Source organism: Rousettus aegyptiacus, unplaced genomic scaffold, assembly GCF_014176215.1.
Source record: "Rousettus aegyptiacus isolate mRouAeg1 unplaced genomic scaffold, mRouAeg1.p scaffold_m13_p_4, whole genome shotgun sequence".
Lineage (NCBI taxonomy): Eukaryota > Metazoa > Chordata > Mammalia > Chiroptera > Pteropodidae > Rousettus > Rousettus aegyptiacus.
Window position 1 is genome coordinate 107,047,719 of NW_023416307.1, and position 18,944 is coordinate 107,066,662.

Sequence of the window (18,944 nt, forward strand, 5' to 3'; positions counted from 1 at the left end):
AGCAGATGACTCGCTTTGAAGATGAAATAGTACTGGCTAAGTACACAAAGGAGCAACAGGAAAATTAAAAATTATTGTAACTATAATCTTTTGATTCTATAGAGGAAGGAGAACTTGATCTGAGTCCTACGCATGGGTCAGAGTTTAAAAGGCAAAAAGGATGGAGAAAATAATAGTACAGATAAAGGATAGAAGCAATTATAGAGTGTATGGGGTCAGTGAAGTGTCTCACCACTGAGATGTGAAAATCCAAATTGCTGGATAGTGGAAGTAAATCTAGACAGGTAAATCTGGGGCCAAATCAGAAACATGCTTGAGCTTGTTGTAGTGAACCTTAGGGGGCCATGAAAGGTTCTGAAGCAGGAGAGAAAAGATAAGTAAAGGTTAATTGAAAAAGAGTATGCTGGATATTTTGTTGTGAGCGTGCTCTGGAAGTGAGGTAAGAAAATTAGATACAATATTTAGTTGTAGAGATGAAATAAATAGTTGTAGAGATGATGGCTGCACACTAGACAGATTTAAAAAATGGCTATAATGTTTTGTAGCTACTTCTATTAAGAGGTAGTGTCTATTTCTCTAACCCCTGAGTCTGGGATGGTCTTGTGACTTGCTTTCACCTACAGAATATGATGAAAGTAATGTTCCTTGAGATACCTTGAAGCTTACTCTCTTGGAACTTCAAGATTACCATGAAGGTAAGCCCAAGCTAGCCTTCTGGATGATAAGAAGTGGCCCAGTCATCCCCATTTTCCCAATTGAGGGAGAGCTAACCCCTAGAAAGAGACTCACCATATTAACCAGAAAATGACCATAGATGCATCATGAGTGAGCCCAGTCAAGACCAGCAGACATGCTATCCAGCTGAGGTCAGGCCAAATTGGTGACCCACAGAATGATGAGTTACATAAATAGTGTAGTTTCAAGCTGTTAAGTTTTGGAGTGGTTCGGTACGCAGCAAAAACTAATATATAAACTGAAGTGGCGCAGGGGGAATCAAGAAATAGAAGAGGGCAATGCTAAATAAATCACATAAATTCGAGTAAGAATTCACCTAGTTAAGTAGATTTTGCTAGACTTATTGATGCATCAATGAAACTATCTTATCATTTATCAAAAACAAAGAAAGTTTAAGTGCTCTAAATACTCTGATTTTCACAAAGGTGCAAATCAAAAAAAAAAAAAGAGAGAGAGAGAGAGACAGGTTAAAAAAAAAATTGAGGGTCATCTAAGGGGAAATGGTTCATCAGAAGCAGGTTGAATAGTCCACCATTTAGACTGAACAAAAAGGCAAAGGAGAAAGTCAATACCAAATGCATCATGTCTGTTATTAGTAATATTCCAAGCATTAGTCAGGAGTAGGTAATTATTTAACTTTCAGTGTCCACGCACAGATCCATGCCAAGCAGTGGAGTCTTCCTGGACCAATGCTTGCTAAATATTCAATGTTTCCCTAATAGGGTTTGAGTTCTGGGTGCCTGTGCAGTTCTTCAGGGGACCTTTCCCCTCTTTCTTGGGTAATACGAATTAAAGTTTGCTTCGCTGAGACTTTAGACCCTTTATTAAGTATTATTAAGTACAGGGGATTAATAACTTTCTTATTCTGCAATTTTTTCACTTGTTTTGGTTTTCTAGATAATAAAGCCAGTTCGTTAGATGTCAAAGACCTTGAAGCTCTTTTCAATCTTATTTTGACCGAATTTATTTTAGCAGATGTAAAGAACATCACCAAAGAGCTCATTAAAATGCAGCTTCCGGGCTTCTCATGTTATGCCTATTGGTGAGTTCTTAGATATCCTCAAGTTCTAGGGGAAAAACAACGACCAGTTAAGACTATAAGAAAGAAAACTAAAATAATAAGAAAGAATCATTCTTAGTGGAAATATCAATTCAATAGAATGAAGTTACTAGAAGAAAAAAAAAATCACATAACATTGGGATTGAAAGTTGTCCTTGAGAAGTCAGAATTTACTCAGAGAAAGCACTGAGTTTACTAGGAAGCTAATTCTTACCTTGGGAGAGGGAACAGGAGAGGGCTCTGAGCATGTATCATAGGCTCAGATAACTCCAGAGTAGTACTTGAAGGCAAGCTGGAGAAGGTATTCTTAACTTGGAAAGTGATGATCCCACATAGTGATAAACAAGCAAAGGCCTAGGGCTATTAGCAGCCTTCCCTTAACATCCACCTGGGCTGCCCCAGCAACATTCCAGGGGAGTGCATTGTTGAGGGGGCCCCTCAGCAAAGAAGGGAGTTTCTTGGGGTCTACTGTTTATGGCAGGAGATAAAAGGCGATTTTTTTGTTATTTATGTTTGGTCTTCATTTGTGATGGACAGCTCCAATCTTTATAAAGGCTGAGAGGGGTCCTCAGCCTTTATAAAGGATTTGAGGAAAAGAACTTTAAGGTAGAGAAAAAAGACAAATGAATAAAAGAAAAAAAGAGAGAGAGAAAGAGAGAGAGAGAACTGGCCAGATGGAGAGTGGTTCACCAGGAGAATGGAGAACAGCAGCAAGACCCTAGGGAAAACACCATGGTCATGAATGAGATCTGCTCCTTCTCGATCAGCATGTGCAATGGTTAAGAATGCATGCTTCAGATCCAGGCCAACCTGCAGGTAAAGCTCATATCATCACTTCCTACTTCTTTGTCTTTGAACAAATTCCTAAACCTGTCAAGTCTTACATTTTCTCCTCTGTGAAATGAGGGTGATATTTCCCACTTCACGGGGCTGCTGTGGGCATTTGATGCAAGTTCTGCTTCTTGCTTGGACCACAGTCGGGATTCTAAAAAATAGGAGCTATAATTCTTACCCTTGTTCTCCCATTCTTATATCCTTCTGATAAATTTCATGAAACTATTTACTCTTCATCTGGCAGGTCAACCTGAGGAGGTATTAAATGTACTGATTTAACAGAATGCTTCCATTAGAAAAGCAAATTATAAATGTTTGTCATTTATTCATTCAACAAAGATTTACTGAAGTTCTACTCTATGCAAAGTACCATGTCTTAGACGCTGAGGAGTTACAATGAAAAGAGCAATGCCTCAATATTTGAGGTTTATTTCAAAATCAGCAATTTAATGGGAACAGGAGAACACAATTGATATTCAGCACTGAGAACATTTGAAGATACAAATGCTCACATACAACTATATATAAAGCCAAAATGTGAGAGAAAATGGGGACATGCTTTTTGAGGATGTATACAACAGTATGAGTAAATATATTCAACAGGTTGATACAGTGGGGCTTGGCTCTACCAACTTTCTATGAGTAGTCAATATGTTATGGGCATTGACAACCTTTTTTAAATATAGTGACTAAAGAACAGTGACTAATCCAAGTGCAATGAGTAAGGTTTTCTAAAGAACTTCTCTATTGTGTTGGCAAATTATAAAATATTATTATCTCATTACATTGTCCCTCTTCTCTTTTTGTTAATTGTGGAGAGAGCACTTAATTTGAGATCTACCCACTGAACGAAAATTTAAGTGCACAATGTTATTGTTGACTCTAAGTACAATGTTGTACAGCAGTGCTCTAAAGCTTATTCATCTTGCTTGACTAAAACTTTATGCCCAAGTCCCTCTACGCTTGATATGTTCTTATTTCTAACTCAAACTCATCTGCGCCCATGGTAAACTGTAGCTCTTGGTTTTGAGGACCTGGAAAAATAAGGCTAAAGAAAGATGCTTTCAGAATGTTATCTTAAAAGTTATGATTACAGGGAACACTGCCATTCAATCATACTGTATTATTTATAAGCTAATTTCTTTTTAACTGACAATCTTAAAGTATACTTAAGTTGACACATTTCTGAACAAATATCTATCTAGAACTGCGGGGTCATGTTAGAAAACCGTCCATACTATGTCTTCAGCTGTTCGTACTGTGCCAAAAAAGATGGCTGAATATCCTGAGGGGTTCCTATTGTTTCTCGAATTTTATAATCCAAATGTAATTGCAGAGAAAATGTAGTACCGTGTGTGTGTGAAACAAAGGCATGGCCAATTATGATAGAAGAAATTTTCATCATTTCATTATACAAATAATTACACAGAGTCCGAGCAGTGTAATGTGAATTTCAGCCTCCATGTAATAATGATGAGAAAATTAATGAGGCTTTTCTAGAGTCCAGGGATGGACATGGCTCCATTGGAGTCCAGATGTGTCCTAATCATGCCAGAAGAATTAATATAACAATTAGATCCAGTTCTGATATTTTTCTCTTTTAACATATTGCCTTTAATATTTTCATTGAGATCCAGGCCAGATCTAGTACTGTTTGTGGACTAGGGAAAGAATGAGAAGGAGGGATATTATATCTTCAAAGCACATTTGGACATTTAGCTGGTAGATTTCCCGAGGGTGGAAATCCAATTTTGAGCCAGTAAGAATGAAATTGTTCTTAAATTTAAATCAGGAAGTATTTAAAAAGAGGTAGTTAGAGTAAAATGCTTAAAAAGCCAATTCTAAAGTTTAATGTAAAGTTACTTTGGAAAATTCTGTAATAGCCTAACAGGTTGTTTTTTATTTTATTTTATATTTTATTTTATTTTATTTTATTTTATTTATTTTATTTTAATTTTATTATTATTTTTAACATATAGAGACAATTGTTTTGAAGCTGATGTTCCACACCTCATAAATTCCATTTGTCACTTTACTATTTATTCTTTCATTCTCAGTACCATCATATTTAGACAATAGTAGTAATTTAAACTGAAAATTACCTCAATGAGTCCCCACAATGTAAATCAGTAACGTCACAGAGTTACCCACTATCCTGGAGCCCTGGCCTTACTTTTATGAGGCTGTTTTAGGAATTATTAAACAAAAAGAGGCTCTATGGTTGAATCTATGTTGAATTTGGGGAGAGAAGACCTAAGTGTGAGTCTTTGTATCACCCCTTATCAGTGGTAAATCTCTGGTCAGTTAAAAATGGTGAACGTATAATGTAATATTACTAAGCTATAACAAAAGAATAAAATCTTGCCATCTGCAACAACACGGGTGGAACTAGAGGGTATTGTGCTGAGTGGAATAAGTTAGACAAAGAAAGACAGATGCTAAATGATTTCACTTACATGTGGAATCTAAAGAATAAAATAAACAAACAACACAGAAATGAACTCATAGATGCAGAGAACATTTTGATGGTTGTCACATGGGAGTGAAGTTGGGGACTAGGTGAAAAAGGAGAAGAGATTAAGAAGTACAAATTGGTAGTCAGGAAATAGTCACAGGATGTCAAATATAGCATGGGGAATATAGTCAATAGTATTATAATAACTATGCACGGTGTCAGATGGGTACTATTTATCAGGGTGATCTCTTCATAAGTTATACAAATGTCTAATCACAATGTTGTACACCTAAAACTAATGTACCATTGTCTGAGAACTGTAACCAAAAAATAAAAAGAAAATTAAAGAGAGAATAAAAGGCTTTTCTGAGCCATAGTTTTCCTCACATGATGGCAAACTCAATATACAATTAATCTGTTTCCTGGAATTAATTTTAGTATCACATGGGATGATGCATAAACCCGCAATTGTGAAATATTCCTTGGGGTGACAAAAAGGTGGTACTAGTTGGCCATCAAGCTTTGAATGACTTTAAATTTTTTAAATAAAGGACTCTTCATTTTGAAGATATCCCAGGAAGAAAATTTTAATAGTCTCAAAGATGTAAAATACTTGGTGAACACTTCCAAAACTTTTTGGTAGGTTTCCCTTGATAAATTTGCTGTTTAATTCAATTTATAAAAATATGGGTTTGAAAGAATGGCCTATATCCTCTACCTGATTTATGATTCTCCATAACTCTTACCACAGCTAACATTTTCTTTTATTTATTTATTGTTCCACATCTCCACCCCTTGAGTAACATATAACACTGCTGCATTCTCAGTGCCTGAGAAAGTTGCTAGCACTCGGCAGAATCTTAAAACATATTGGTTGAATGAATAAATGAACGAATGGGTAAATGACAAGATCTACATGTTAAATTAAATTAAAAATTACTTCTTAAATATTAAGACAAAGTATGTTTCTATTTGCAGTAACCGATCAATAATTTCATGATTATATCATAATAGTGATAATTTGAGAGTAATGATTTTGTGAAGTTTCATTCTGCTTAATAATCAATAATAGCAATTCTGATTGATTTAGTATAGTACTATGTGCCACATAATTATCTACAATATTGAGAACCTTACACCAGACCTGCCTTCTTCCCAGTGGTGAGAATTCTTTCCTCACTTAGCAGATAAGAAAGTTGGGGTTCAAAATGTAAATTAATTAAAAGTCACACTGCTAGTGATAAATAGGAACCTGAATTTGAACCCAAGGTTTAGATGGATCCAAAGTACATATTCCATAATGTTAGTCCTTTCCAGAAGGGGATCAGTTAAATCTAAAAATTAAACATGATTTAATGTTTGTCTGATAATGTCTTTATTGCATCCTTATTCTGGATAAATACCTTAGGAAAATTTTCAATTCTAATCTGAGAGTCATTTTCTCTTGATGTTCGGAGACATTATTACATCATATTTTTGCACTAAGCAATGTTACAGGAAGTCTGCTATTAACCTAAATATCATTCTTGATAAATTCCCCCAAGTGATTGTGATGTAGGCAGTCCACGGACCATACCAGGAGAAACTGATTCTGGAGGCAAGAGACTCAGAACTTCTACAGAGCCTTCCTTCCCTACAGCTCTAGGCTCTCCTGTAGGGGGACCCTTGATTGCATCTACGAGGAGGGGTGAAAACATCCTCATTGACGAAGCAAAGCAAAAAATTCTGGGGAAGTCAAACACCTGGTCAGTTAGCATCACAACCAGAAGTGGAAGACTGGTCTTTTAACTTCTTCTAGAGATGGACTTCCAAAACTGTGCATGTGAATCAGCTAGAGATGATCTAAATGTAGATTCAGATTCTTAGTAGGTCTGGGATGGAACAAGAGATTCTGCATTTCTAACAAGCTCCCAGGTGATGCCGATACTGTCGGCCCACAGTCTACCCTTTGACTAGGAAGCTGTAGAAGCTGTGTCTCTCTTGCAATATGCTTAAATGTTAAGAATTCAGTATTCCCAGTCCCACAAAGTTTCATTTTACTCCAAGAGGGATCATTGTAGTTATTATTCAGATACCCATTAAAATGACCTGATTTTCCCCCCATTCTACCAGTATTTTTCAGACTATGAACAAAATTAAGAGTGTTCTAATCAGCTTTTTTGAATTAAAATTATTGGAGTGACATTGGTTAATAGGATCAAATAGAATCTCAAGTGTACAATTCAAAAATATGCCATATGTATATTACATTGTGTGTTCACCAGCCAGGGTTAAATTTCCTTCTGCCATCAAATATTTGACCCCTTTACCCTTACCTACCTACCCACCTCTTCCCTTCTGTAACCACTAATCCATTGTCTGTGTCCATGAGTCTGTTTGTCACGTTTGTTACTTTTAGTTTTATATTCCATATGAATGAAATCACGTGGTTCTCAATTTTTTCTGTCTGACTTATTTCGCTTAGCATGATAATCTCAAGATCCAACCAAGTTGTTGCAAATGGCAGTATTTCATCTTTTCTGATGGCTGAGTTATAATATGCTATTGTAAAAATGTAGCATGTTTTCTTTATCCTTTCTTCTTTTGGTTGTTTCCATGTCTTGGCCACTGTGCACACTGCTGCTGTGAACTCTGGGGTGCTTATATCTTTGTGGATAAATGTTTTCAAGTTTTTGAGGTTAATACCCAAGAAGAGGGATTGCTGGGTCATGTGGTAATTCTATTCTTAGTTTTTAAAGGAACACCCATACTGTTTTCAAACTAATTAGCTTTTCGTAGGTTAACATAGGGTGTAAGAATCTGGGCCTGGGGTCATATGCATCAGTGCTATAATCTCAGAATCACCACTTAGAAAACATTTGCCGTTGGATAAGTTGTTTAGGTTCTCTACATCTCCTTTCTGCCATCCTTAAAATAATAATAGTGATCTCTCATGGTATTGTTGTAAAGGTAAAGACCCTGTGAGGTACAGAGCACAGTGCCCGGTAAACAGTAAGTGCTGCATAAATATCAGCTACCTAAACTCTTAGCATCATGTCTTGTGTGATCCTCATTCCAGTATTCCTAAATTTATTAAAAGAGTCCATGCCCTTTAGGATTTTATGGGCTCTAATCCTTTCCTCTTCCAACATTTTGAGAGTTGTTAGGATTAAATGAATTAATATGCATCAGACACTTGAAATTGTGCCTGTCACTTAATTAGTACCCAAGATTTTTAGCATTTATTACAATGACAATTAAATTGACTTTTGAGGGATTTTTAAATTGACTGTTCCCATATTAAACTGCAAATTTTATGAAAGTATCCCAAATCTTTACACTGTGCCTGGCACATAGTTGCTGCTTGACAATACAGAAGAATGTGTTGATAAATGAACACATGAATAAATCAATGACTGAATAAATGAGAAAACTCTTGCCTTCTTAAAGAGATCCTCAGAAAAAACAAATGTTTCAGAAGCAATCTGAGTGTGGAATCAGTGGGAGAGAGAGAAAAAAATTCTATTGGGGAACTACCTGGTCGGGAAAGTTTAGAGGGGCATCTTCCAAATTCCTCAGAAGATGAGGAGTTTATAAATATCAGTCAGAAGGAAGAGGTGAGCCAAGAGGAAGAAATCTGGGAAAGAACTGCAAGCAGATAATGGTCTTGGAAAAAATATGACCTAACCAAGTTTTCTGAACAGATGTGTCAGGAAATGCTTTGAGGTAAATAAAATATAAGAAATGAGAAACCTTTGAATATCCTGCATCAAGAGCTAATGAAGAACACAGGACAGCAGCTTTCCCTGAGCTTCAGTCCTTAGGGAGGAGAAAAATCAGGATTTCTCAATTCTCCTGAGGAGCTTCTGGGATATGTGGAGAGAGAAGACGGTTAAGGTCACACAGTATTAGAAAGTGAGGGGCCGAGGTCAGAGTTCATGTCAATCCCCCTGCCCTATCCTGCACTACAACAAATGGGTTAGGCCTGGGCAGATGAGGAAGAAAGGGTTCCAACAAACAGAAAGGAAAATTCCGGGGCATTCCTGAAGATGAACTGATCGTAGGGAATTGCTTTATCCATATTGCATTTTTTATTATAGTTATTCTTTAGTGATGATATTCTGTTTCTGAAATTTATAATGTGAATTTAAAGCTCCCCTTGAAATGGAATTACCCATCAAAGCATTTCTAGACTACTTTATCTGTCCCATGGTGATAGTCATTTTATTGGTAGACTGGGGAAACATTTTCCCCAACCTCACACATTTGGGAGGCACAGAATGAACACTAAAAGCAGAATGGACTCAGACTACAGAGAGAAGGAAGTAATAACACTATTGCCTCAGCCGGCATGGTCTGAAAAGGGTTTTTCCATATCGTCTATGATAGCAACTCCCTCCATAACTCTGGAGAGAGGACTCATCATTTCCATTTTACAGATGAAGAAACTGAGGCCCAGAGAGGGCAAATGAATTGTTGAAGGCCATGCATACTTTTAAGTGGCAGAGCCAGGATTTGGACCTATCTCCTCTTATTCCCAGTTCAGTTCCCCAAGGCAATGAAGACAGAAGACAGTTTTCTTGATGGGCAATCTACCAGAGCGATGTGCTTAGAAGGTTTTTCATTTTGGCAAATGCACCAAGGGTCTCAATAGTTACAGATACCTTTTAACAGCTCATCAGATGACCAAGGATAGGTACAGCTTAAGCCCCTCTTCTGGGAAAGCGCTGGGTCTATCCGCGCTCAGAGGCACATGTGATGAGCACCATGTAAACCACCACCCGCCTTTGATGTGTTTTCCATGTCTACCACTCTTCTAAGATTCATCAAGGAGCCCCAAGTCTCTGTAGCCTCTAGTGAGGCTGAAATTTGGTCAAATTAACCCCAAAGACTCTTGCATAAACCCAATTCAAAACCAGGGACCTATCTCAGGCACCTAGGCATTTGGTAATAACCCAGATTACGTACATTTCTGGTATGTGCTGGATCCAGAAGTTGGCCTTCCTCCATTTGAAATAATTACTTAGCTCTTTGGGCTGGAAGGACATTGAACCCTGCTTTCATCTTCCTTCTCTACTGAATTCACGATAAAACCTTAAGAAACTCGACTCACCTCTTGAGGCTTAATTCGCTGACTTACAGAAATTAAATTTAAGGTTTTACAGTTACCAGCAAGAGATCAACTAGTTTGAGGGTGTCATCTGCTTCCCACTGGGATGCTGATCACATAGCATGCCCACCTAACTTCAAAACCTGTGTTCTGTCCACTCTGTTAGACTCATCTCTGGGGTTGCTGCAACTTTTGCAATGTATCACTCTATGTTTCCTGAACTATTGAGGAAATTCTAAGAGCATAGTGGATTGTCCAAAACCACTGAGCTAATAAGTACTGAGTAAGGAAGCCTAGCCTGTGGACCTCCTATGCTTTGGCCTTCATCCACTGTATCCTGCCTTTTTTCCAAAGTGGCCTCAAGAGAAGAGGTATGCTTTAAACATACTTACCTATTTTTCTCTTTAAATATCATGATTTTGTAGAAAAACATTTCATTCTTAAATCAGGACATATGAGATTGAATCCAGGTTCTATTCATTATTAGTTACAAGAATTTGGGCATATAACCATTCTAAATGTCTTTTTATTCATCCGTTAAAAGGTTATAATAGTTTAATATCACCTCATTTTTTGGTTGCTAGAATCAAATGAGACACCGTAAGCCAAGTGAATGCCGTAAAGTATTAAACAGTAGTAAGTAATAATAAAAGTAAAAAAGGCTTGGAGATGCCTTACTTGTCTTTATTAGGCAAGTTGTATCAGAATATTTGGGGACAGCAACTTAAAAATCCTGGAGTAAACCATGCAGCAGAGGATTTGAAATAAAAAAGAGTGAAAATACTATCAGAAGATTTAATCAAAGCCGATAATTTTATTGTAGTGGTTCTAAACCAGAGCTTATTTGGCATTGTCAAGAGAGAATTTTGGTTGCACAACTTAGAGGAGAAGTTGCTACTGACATCTAGTGGCCAGAGACCAGGGATGCTGCCCAACAACCCACAATGCAGAAAATAGCCCCCTATGGCAATGAACTATCTGGGCCAAAATTGTAATAGTGTTGAGGCTGAAAAACCCTGGCTCATTAGAAGTTCCATGTGTTCAGAAACTAGTATATCTTGTGCATTCCTTTGCCCTAGCATCTAGCACTATACTTGGCATAGAGTGGATGGCCAGTACATATGTTTGTTGAGTAAATGGGCAAGTGAATGAGCACTCACAGAGAACCAGACAGTGCAAGTTAGATCTAATTCAGGCCGCCAGTGGGAATCTTGGTTCCTCTAGGCACCCTCTCAGCCTGCTCTTCTATCTTCCTCTCCATCCTGTCCAAGCTTCCTCCCTTTCTTTCCTCATTTAACATTGGGCAAGAATGCAACTAGCCTATAATCTGAGAATGCTTACGAGCAATGAATAACGCTTATAAACACAAGCACTGCAAGGCCTCTTTCAGCTCCATGCTTCGAACCACTCCATTTCAGCCAGATTGTAATTACCATAAATAAATGGAGTCACTCTGGTTCCTTACTGAGTATGAATGGGTAGGACCAAAAGCACATATTTCCTGCAAATGTCTTACTAGAACAGTTCATTTATACTTTTAAGAAGACACATCTTGGGCCATGAAATAGAAATTAGGTTTAGGTGAGAAAACAGAAAGTGAAGGCATTTATTTCTGGGAATACAGATATCCGTTTGTCACTGTATCTTCCATGCCTAGCACAGTGCCTGGCACATGGTAGGCATCCTTAAATATTTGATGAGTGGAAGGATAGCCTGGTGATGTCAATGCTCTAACTCTTTCCTCAAATGTGGTCCCAATAAAAAAAAAGAATTGTCTCAACCATTCAATTTCATAGGAAGGCAAGTTGAATGCCATACGTTTTTTTTTTTAAAAAATTGTATATACTTTCTTCCTTTATGGAGATCCAAAGCCAGATAAAGATATATGGGTATATCATTGAAAGGTGGATATAAATTTGATGAATTAAAAAGTTCTTACAGTAATAATCCACATCATATACAAACATTCCAAAAACCACATTTTACCAGAAATAAAATATTTGTCATATGAAGTCTAAAATATTTATCATATCTTTGCCAGAAAGTCTACACTGAGACACTGTGTGGTAATTTGAGTGGAATTAAAAATTCTGCAAACAGAGCTAACGAAGTCACATAGGACTATCAACAGAAGCCTTTTACACTCAACACATCAAACCCCATAGGACCATAATGACTATCCACTTACACTGGCCAACCTAAAGTTCCACAGTGAATTGACTGCCCTGTGTTAGAAATAAATTTTCCAGAAGCTGTAGTGGAATGTATTTGAAGTTGCCTCAGAATGATCTTCATTAGTTCTTTTGGTTAGAATCTGTGTTAAAAAGTAATCACTGTAAACTATATTAATTATGCATAACCATTAGTCTGCAAAGTAGAGACTAAGGTGTTTCCATTTTCAACTCATCCCTAATCTTTAAACATTTAAAGACACACCGATGACCAAGAGCCTCTTCTAGAAAATGTGATAATTCATGTGCCTGCTCCGGGCTCAAAAGCCTCACTGATTCTGTTTTCTTATACAAGTATGGAACGGGACCACCAGCTCTATTTGTACACCAGCTAAGAATGTTTGATAATAAATTTGAGACTAGTTCAACACTTATTATGTCTTAAAACCAGCTGCTTTCTCCATATTTAATAGATAATTTTTAAGCTTTTAATGATCCAGGTGTTTAAGTACACAGATTTACACCAAAGAAAAGGCAGAAGGAAACATGCTATTTCTTTTGGATTTGGTCACCTCTCTGAAGAAAGCTGTTTCTTATAGAAGAAGACTGAAATATGTTACATTTTATGAAATTGTCTCTAAGTTTAGTTTTATGGGATAGCCTCTATTTGATGAGCATTGTGGCTGAGCACAACATATTTCATTATAGTCAATATTTTTAGAACTCTCATAAATGCTGTTGGAAGAAGCAGATTGATTTAAATTTCTTTATCTCAACTGGCTCTAATACCACACTTTCTAATTGAGCCACCGTTTTTAAGAACAAGAAAGAAAAAGAGGTAATAGAGAATCAGTAAGTTACCAACTTTGACACTGACAAAAATGAAAATATTTTGGAAACATTTTGTTGTGTATTTTGCTCTGAACTCTTTATAATTAACTGAGTGTCTACAGCATGGGTAGCTCAAAAGCTATTGCTTATTAAATATAGCAGATCACTTTGAGAAATCAATATTGTGTCAACACTTCAAAACTTGACTCTTAGTGCTCCCAATTTGTGCTGGGCTGTTTTCGTTTGATTGTTCATTCATTTTTAGTGTTTAGTGAAATAGAGAAAGGGTGTCCTGAGCTAGGTTCTATGAGCTAGCAACATTCTCATAATCCTTTTTCTCTCATTGGAGGGAAGAAAAGGCAGCATTTCACAGATTTACCTCATGACTGACATGCCCTGCCTCTAGTCTGAAAACTGTTAGTTGAGGAGAAATTTCAAACGTATTGATTCTATGTCAGTTGCATTTCCCCGCTGTAAGACTCATCTGAATTTTATTGGCTTAAGTGGATTTCTAATGGGGAGCTCAGTGCTCAGGTGCAAAAGAATGCATTTGGGGACTCAGAATTTCAACTTTGTTACGCTTCTCGGTATACTTATCAGCAGCTGTGTTCATTTTTAATTACTCAGGTGGTATAGATGCTTTGCAATATTCTACCTGAAGTGCCACCTCAGCCCTTTCCAGCTAGCCAAAGAGTGAAAGAAAATTATGCTGGGGGTGAGTAAAAGGAAGGCGAGAATTCTGCAAAGTTCTCCATAAATAAATCAATTCAGTTGCAACTGCTTTTTATATTTTGCATCAATGAGAAACCAGATATCTGAAGATACTGATATTTCTAAGTTATTATTGAATCTTTATTCTTACTCTATGTTCAAAAGATTGTTAGTCAAAAGGATGGATTTCTTTTGATTGATTGAAAAAGCTACCTTAATTTAGCCACTTTTACATATATCTCTCCTTAAGCGGGCTGCCTTTGGTTATATCCACATCTTTGTAGCTGCACAAGTTGAGTGGAAATACAATACATATTCTACAGTTTCAGACGCATAATTAGTTTGGAGTCACAAAAGCACAGTCTGAGAAGGAGGTTATGTAGTGTCAGAAAAGGGGAAAACACTAATGAAAATATGGTGTGTTTTTGTAAGCCCCTGCAAATCGTTCCAATCTAGGAGTTCATTGTGGATTGTACCAAAGACGTGAAACCCTGAAAGAGGGGAGAGATGAAAAGCATGACTCTGGAATGAACCTGCCCGGCTGAGTTTCACTGTCATCACTGTGTTGTGTCAGGCGAGTTATATACTTGCCTTTGGTCTCCATTTTATCCTCTGTTAAACTGGAGAGGTAACTCTGTCTCCCTCATGAAATGGTTGTAAAGATTAAAGGAAATAAGCCACGCAAAATGCTTCGCACAGTGCCAGGCATACAGTAGGTACTTACTAAATAAAAACGATGTTTGCATTCTTTATTTTGCTAGAAAGAATAAATGATCTCATTGTGAAATAAAAATTCTCTCTACTGTTCTCCTTGGCATGGCACAGATCTTTATTCTTCAAAACAGATTACGATAGCTTTTTGACTATGGCACTCTGGACTTTTCTAAAGTGATGTTTTTAAAGACTTTGCACAGTAACCCTAAGCCAAACTAAGGCTCCTGATCTTTTTAAGATACAGATGTTGCATTGTCCTTCCTGCGTCATTGGGTATGAACATACTTGGAGCCTTAACACTTTTATAACTGGCAACTTGGAGGAAAAGACAAATGCTTTCACCCGTGGGGATGCCATCCCCATCACATCTTCATTAATTTACATTAATGAACAGCTTCAAATGATGGTGAACTTCCTAACGATTTTGTACATAACCTGTTACAACAGCCATGAAAAGAGAATGATGACAAAAAATATTACGGGATGTTGAGAAGGGAGAGGGATGGTTAGTGCTGTTGAGTTCACTTTGCAGTAATTGCCAAAAGCCAAAGGATAAAAGATTTATTTATTTATTTATTTACTTACTTACTTACTTCAACAAACTGTCTTTTAAGGAATATTTTGTTCTGAGGAAGGTTAATGGAATCTAAGGCTGTTATTAGGAACATGCTTATTGCGACCAATAATGAGGCAATGTCATAAGTTCATGTGGGTTTGGAGGGTTCGTCTATTTTTGAGGCTGAACTAGATTAATCAAAATTCAAAGTTCTATTTGTCTGAACAAATAGTTTCATACCAGCATGCAAAGAATGTGTGAAGGGAGGAATGCCCAAAAGAAGTAGACGTGAGAACAGCGCATTCCCAGACACTCATTATTATTTCCAGGAGCTGCCCTTAGTCTACTTCAGGCTCTAAAAAATTGCTATTCCAAAAAAGATTCTATGCCTAAAAGATTTGGGCACGTGTGACATTTCCAACTTAACTTTCAAAATCTCTGAAAAATATTTATGCAGGCCTCCTTTTGCTTCTCATTCAACGGTGCCTTTAACTTTCATTATAAATAAATACGTAATATAAATACATTCTCTAGTTCATTTCACCATGAAAAAGACAATGCAAAATTGTTGATCATGTCACAAAAAAGGAGAGATTAAAGGATCAGTTCGTTTCCATTAGAGCAATTACTTAATCATTTTATCATCTCTGTCTAGGATAATTATATTAATAGACTTTCTCTCAGACTTAAGAATTAACAACAAAGAATTCAGACCCTATAATAGTCTAGGAAAAAAGAAAGAAAGAAAGAAAAGCAGTTAACCAAGTAATGCATTTAAAAATCATTACTAGCAGTGGTGACTAGATAGTCATTTTGTACTATTTTGAATTAAATAACAGTAACTTTTCTCTTAATGAGTTTCAGATATAGAAACACAAGAGCCAGGGCTGGGCATCTGACAGATGGTGGCACAAATGCACAGTGTAAAGAAAGGCAGAAGAGAAGCAAGCAATGGCCACTTGTGATTACATCTTTTCACAGAATGCTAGAGATTTACTTTGATAATCTGAATACTTTTCATAAATTCAGTCCTTTTAAAGGCGCATGCATCCAATCTTAGAGAAAACTCATTTCATTAATTCTACCTTGACATAGACCTTATTAAATTAGCACACCCTCTTCTGCACAGCACACACTATTTGATAGCTATCTATGGAGTTTAAGAAATTCTTGCTCTGACACTGATGAAGAAACTTTAATTAAAATAGTAAGCAGGTTGCAGCACAACGAATATACTTAGGACATTAAACTCTCCCATGGGGGTAAGGTAGAAAGACATTACATTTTTATAAAGCCAAATATAAGTTTGCTTAAATAGTTTCCTATGTTAAAAGAAATCCAGCTCATTCTTCAACAATTAAAGTAAGCAACACGCTACCGCACGGCACAGCCTCTTCAGTTTAAACATGAAGACAAGAAAGCAAAGTGAAAAATAAGATGTTATCACCAAACAAAGGTTCAAAAACGATACTGGAAAGAAAAGTGACTGTATAGCTCCCATGTATCTATGATACACACACACACACACACACAGCCAGCTGTAAATCAAGAGAGAGAAAAACTTACCGGAGCAAATATCACCATACACATTTACAAAAGAATTGATAATCCAACTTCCCTCTCCTGAAAGAAGATAGAGGTTGTCTCATACTAAAAATAAAGCTTCTCTGTCCACAGCACCAGCCACTTGTCCCTCTTTTTTAAGAAGCAAAGGAGGAGAACAAGAAAATCAATGAGGAGGGAAAGTGGGATGTTATACCAATCAGGTAGCAGCTTCTGCCTTATTTGCAGAGAGATGGCAAAACGGTCATATTATTAGACAGTGACAACCCTCAGCCGAAGTACAGCAACCTGACACTTCCTCTGGTGAAAGGCTGCCTGCTTCGTGGGGAGGTGATTACCATCATGGTGAGCTCCCACCCTTGGCTCTTAGCTCACAACTGCAAGTGCAGGACTGCTTTGCGCACGCAGGCTGCTCCATGAAGAGAGCACCATCTCCCCTTTCACTCGGTGAGCCCCCTCCTCCCTCAAACACCACACTTAAAAACAAACTGGGAAATAAAAAGGAGCCAGGGTTTTGTGTGTTGGATGTGCGGGTGGGAAGTGGTGGTTTTATAAAATCCGTATGAATAGATTTGCATAGATCAGGTAAATGTTTATATGTTTGTTGAAAAAAATTGCCCTCATTTTTATTAAATGCCTGGATGTTATGCACGACCCCCATTTGGGAAATTTATACACCGCCCATAAATAATTCTTAGGGTGATGATAAGGGAAAACATGCTTTTGGGGCACCAGCAACTATGGAGGGGACAAATTACAACTTGGTTGCTCATTCCTTGCAGGAGTGTTACTTAAAGCCTTCTCCTGCAAAATCTTAACATTGAAAAGATTTATCTACAAATCTGCTTAACATTGAAAAGATTTATCTGCAAATCTGCTTTTTCTACAAATGGGCCTCCTCAGAAAGTGGTGGAGCTAGACTCATTCAGGAGGCTGAAATCATGGCATCCTGAGGCAACATATTTTAGGGGATTGGTACTGAATTCATGAAGAGGCTGTCTACAGGTCACATATTCTCCTTACATGGGCTTCCTGAGGGCGAGTTCTCAGTGCCCTACACCACAGTGAAGGTAAGAGACCTGCATGCCTCTTTGCCTCACGTTCCCCACTTCGAGACCCCACTAGACATAGGAATAGTGTTAGGTTGGCCCAGGTGTGTCTATTTTATCTTCTGAGCAGTAGTAATGGCCCAATTCAAAACTCAACTTGTCTGGCCATGTTTTTTATTACGGTTATTAATTCAGAATCTGTCCTGTGTCACTCTTTGGGTGCCTCTCTCTATCTGTCTGTCTGTCTGTCCCTCTTTCTGTGTCTCTCACACACAGATATACCACCACCACTACACTAATCACTAGCATTACCATCATCTCCCTTACTCTCTTTCTTCCTTCTCATACACATAGTAATAACTCAGGAGGAGTATAGGAGGTTGGGGAACCAATCAAACAAACTAACAAAACATGAAGAGTCAGGCAATCTGGGGTCTAACTTGGTCTTCCACTTCCTAGCTTGTGACTAGGGAAGTCCCATAAGGTCTCTGAGCTTATATCTGTCACCTGTGAAATGGTGACGAAGATAACACCTCGTAGAGCTATTGGCGGGGAAGTGTGGGGGACAAATGAAAGATGACTAAGGCAGGGCTTTTGGACACATACTACACACATGCAATCCTCCGGACATCTTTCTCCTCCTCCTCCTGTGATCTGCTTGTCATTCACACGTAACTTTACAAGGTCCTTACGAAAGCTACAAACTGTTGATATCCTGTGGCCTCTCTGCAATGCTGATTGAAACCTGATTCCCACTCCACTCCCCCCACCACCACCCTTCAACCACCAATTGAAAAATCACTGAATTTATGGGAGAGAAGTTACTCAAGTGAGTAAATTAAGCAAGGGAACACAGTTAAAGCAAAAAAAAAAAAAAAGGAGCTGAGAACCACCAAGCATTTAGCTGGCACTCAACAAGCATTTGTTGAATAAATAAAGGAAAGACTGACTGAAGGACTAATGTCCCTGTGCTGAAGGCCACAGCTCTTGCCCGTAGCTGATAACGGAGCAGTGTTAGAGCAGAGTTAAAGAGGTAGCTGCCTCAGCCATGCACCCATAGGGGAGAGCCATATTGATAGCTTCTTCAGGATGGAAAGTGAGTCATTCTCATTGGTTTTGAATATTAAGAGCCCCATTGGATAAAAAATTTTGTTTTCCACATAATAGTAGTGAACA

The 18,944-nt window shown here is 37.6% G+C and overlaps 1 protein-coding gene across 2 annotated transcripts in view; it reads right to left on the reverse strand.

Moving 5' to 3' along the window:
- The window catches only part of SYNPR (synaptoporin), a 285,066-nt gene that overhangs the window by 128,812 nt on the left and 137,310 nt on the right, over nt 1–18,944 (reverse strand). The window contains exon 1 of one of the 2 annotated variants that reach the window (XM_016150174.2): nt 16,723–17,088. The exons of the other annotated variant lie outside the window; for it this stretch is intronic. Within the exon in view, the coding sequence (XP_016005660.1) occupies nt 16,723–16,746 (24 nt within the window). The 5' untranslated portion in view covers nt 16,747–17,088. Of the gene's footprint in view, nt 1–16,722; nt 17,089–18,944 lie in introns of those variants that run through there. 2 annotated transcript variants of the gene reach the window in all.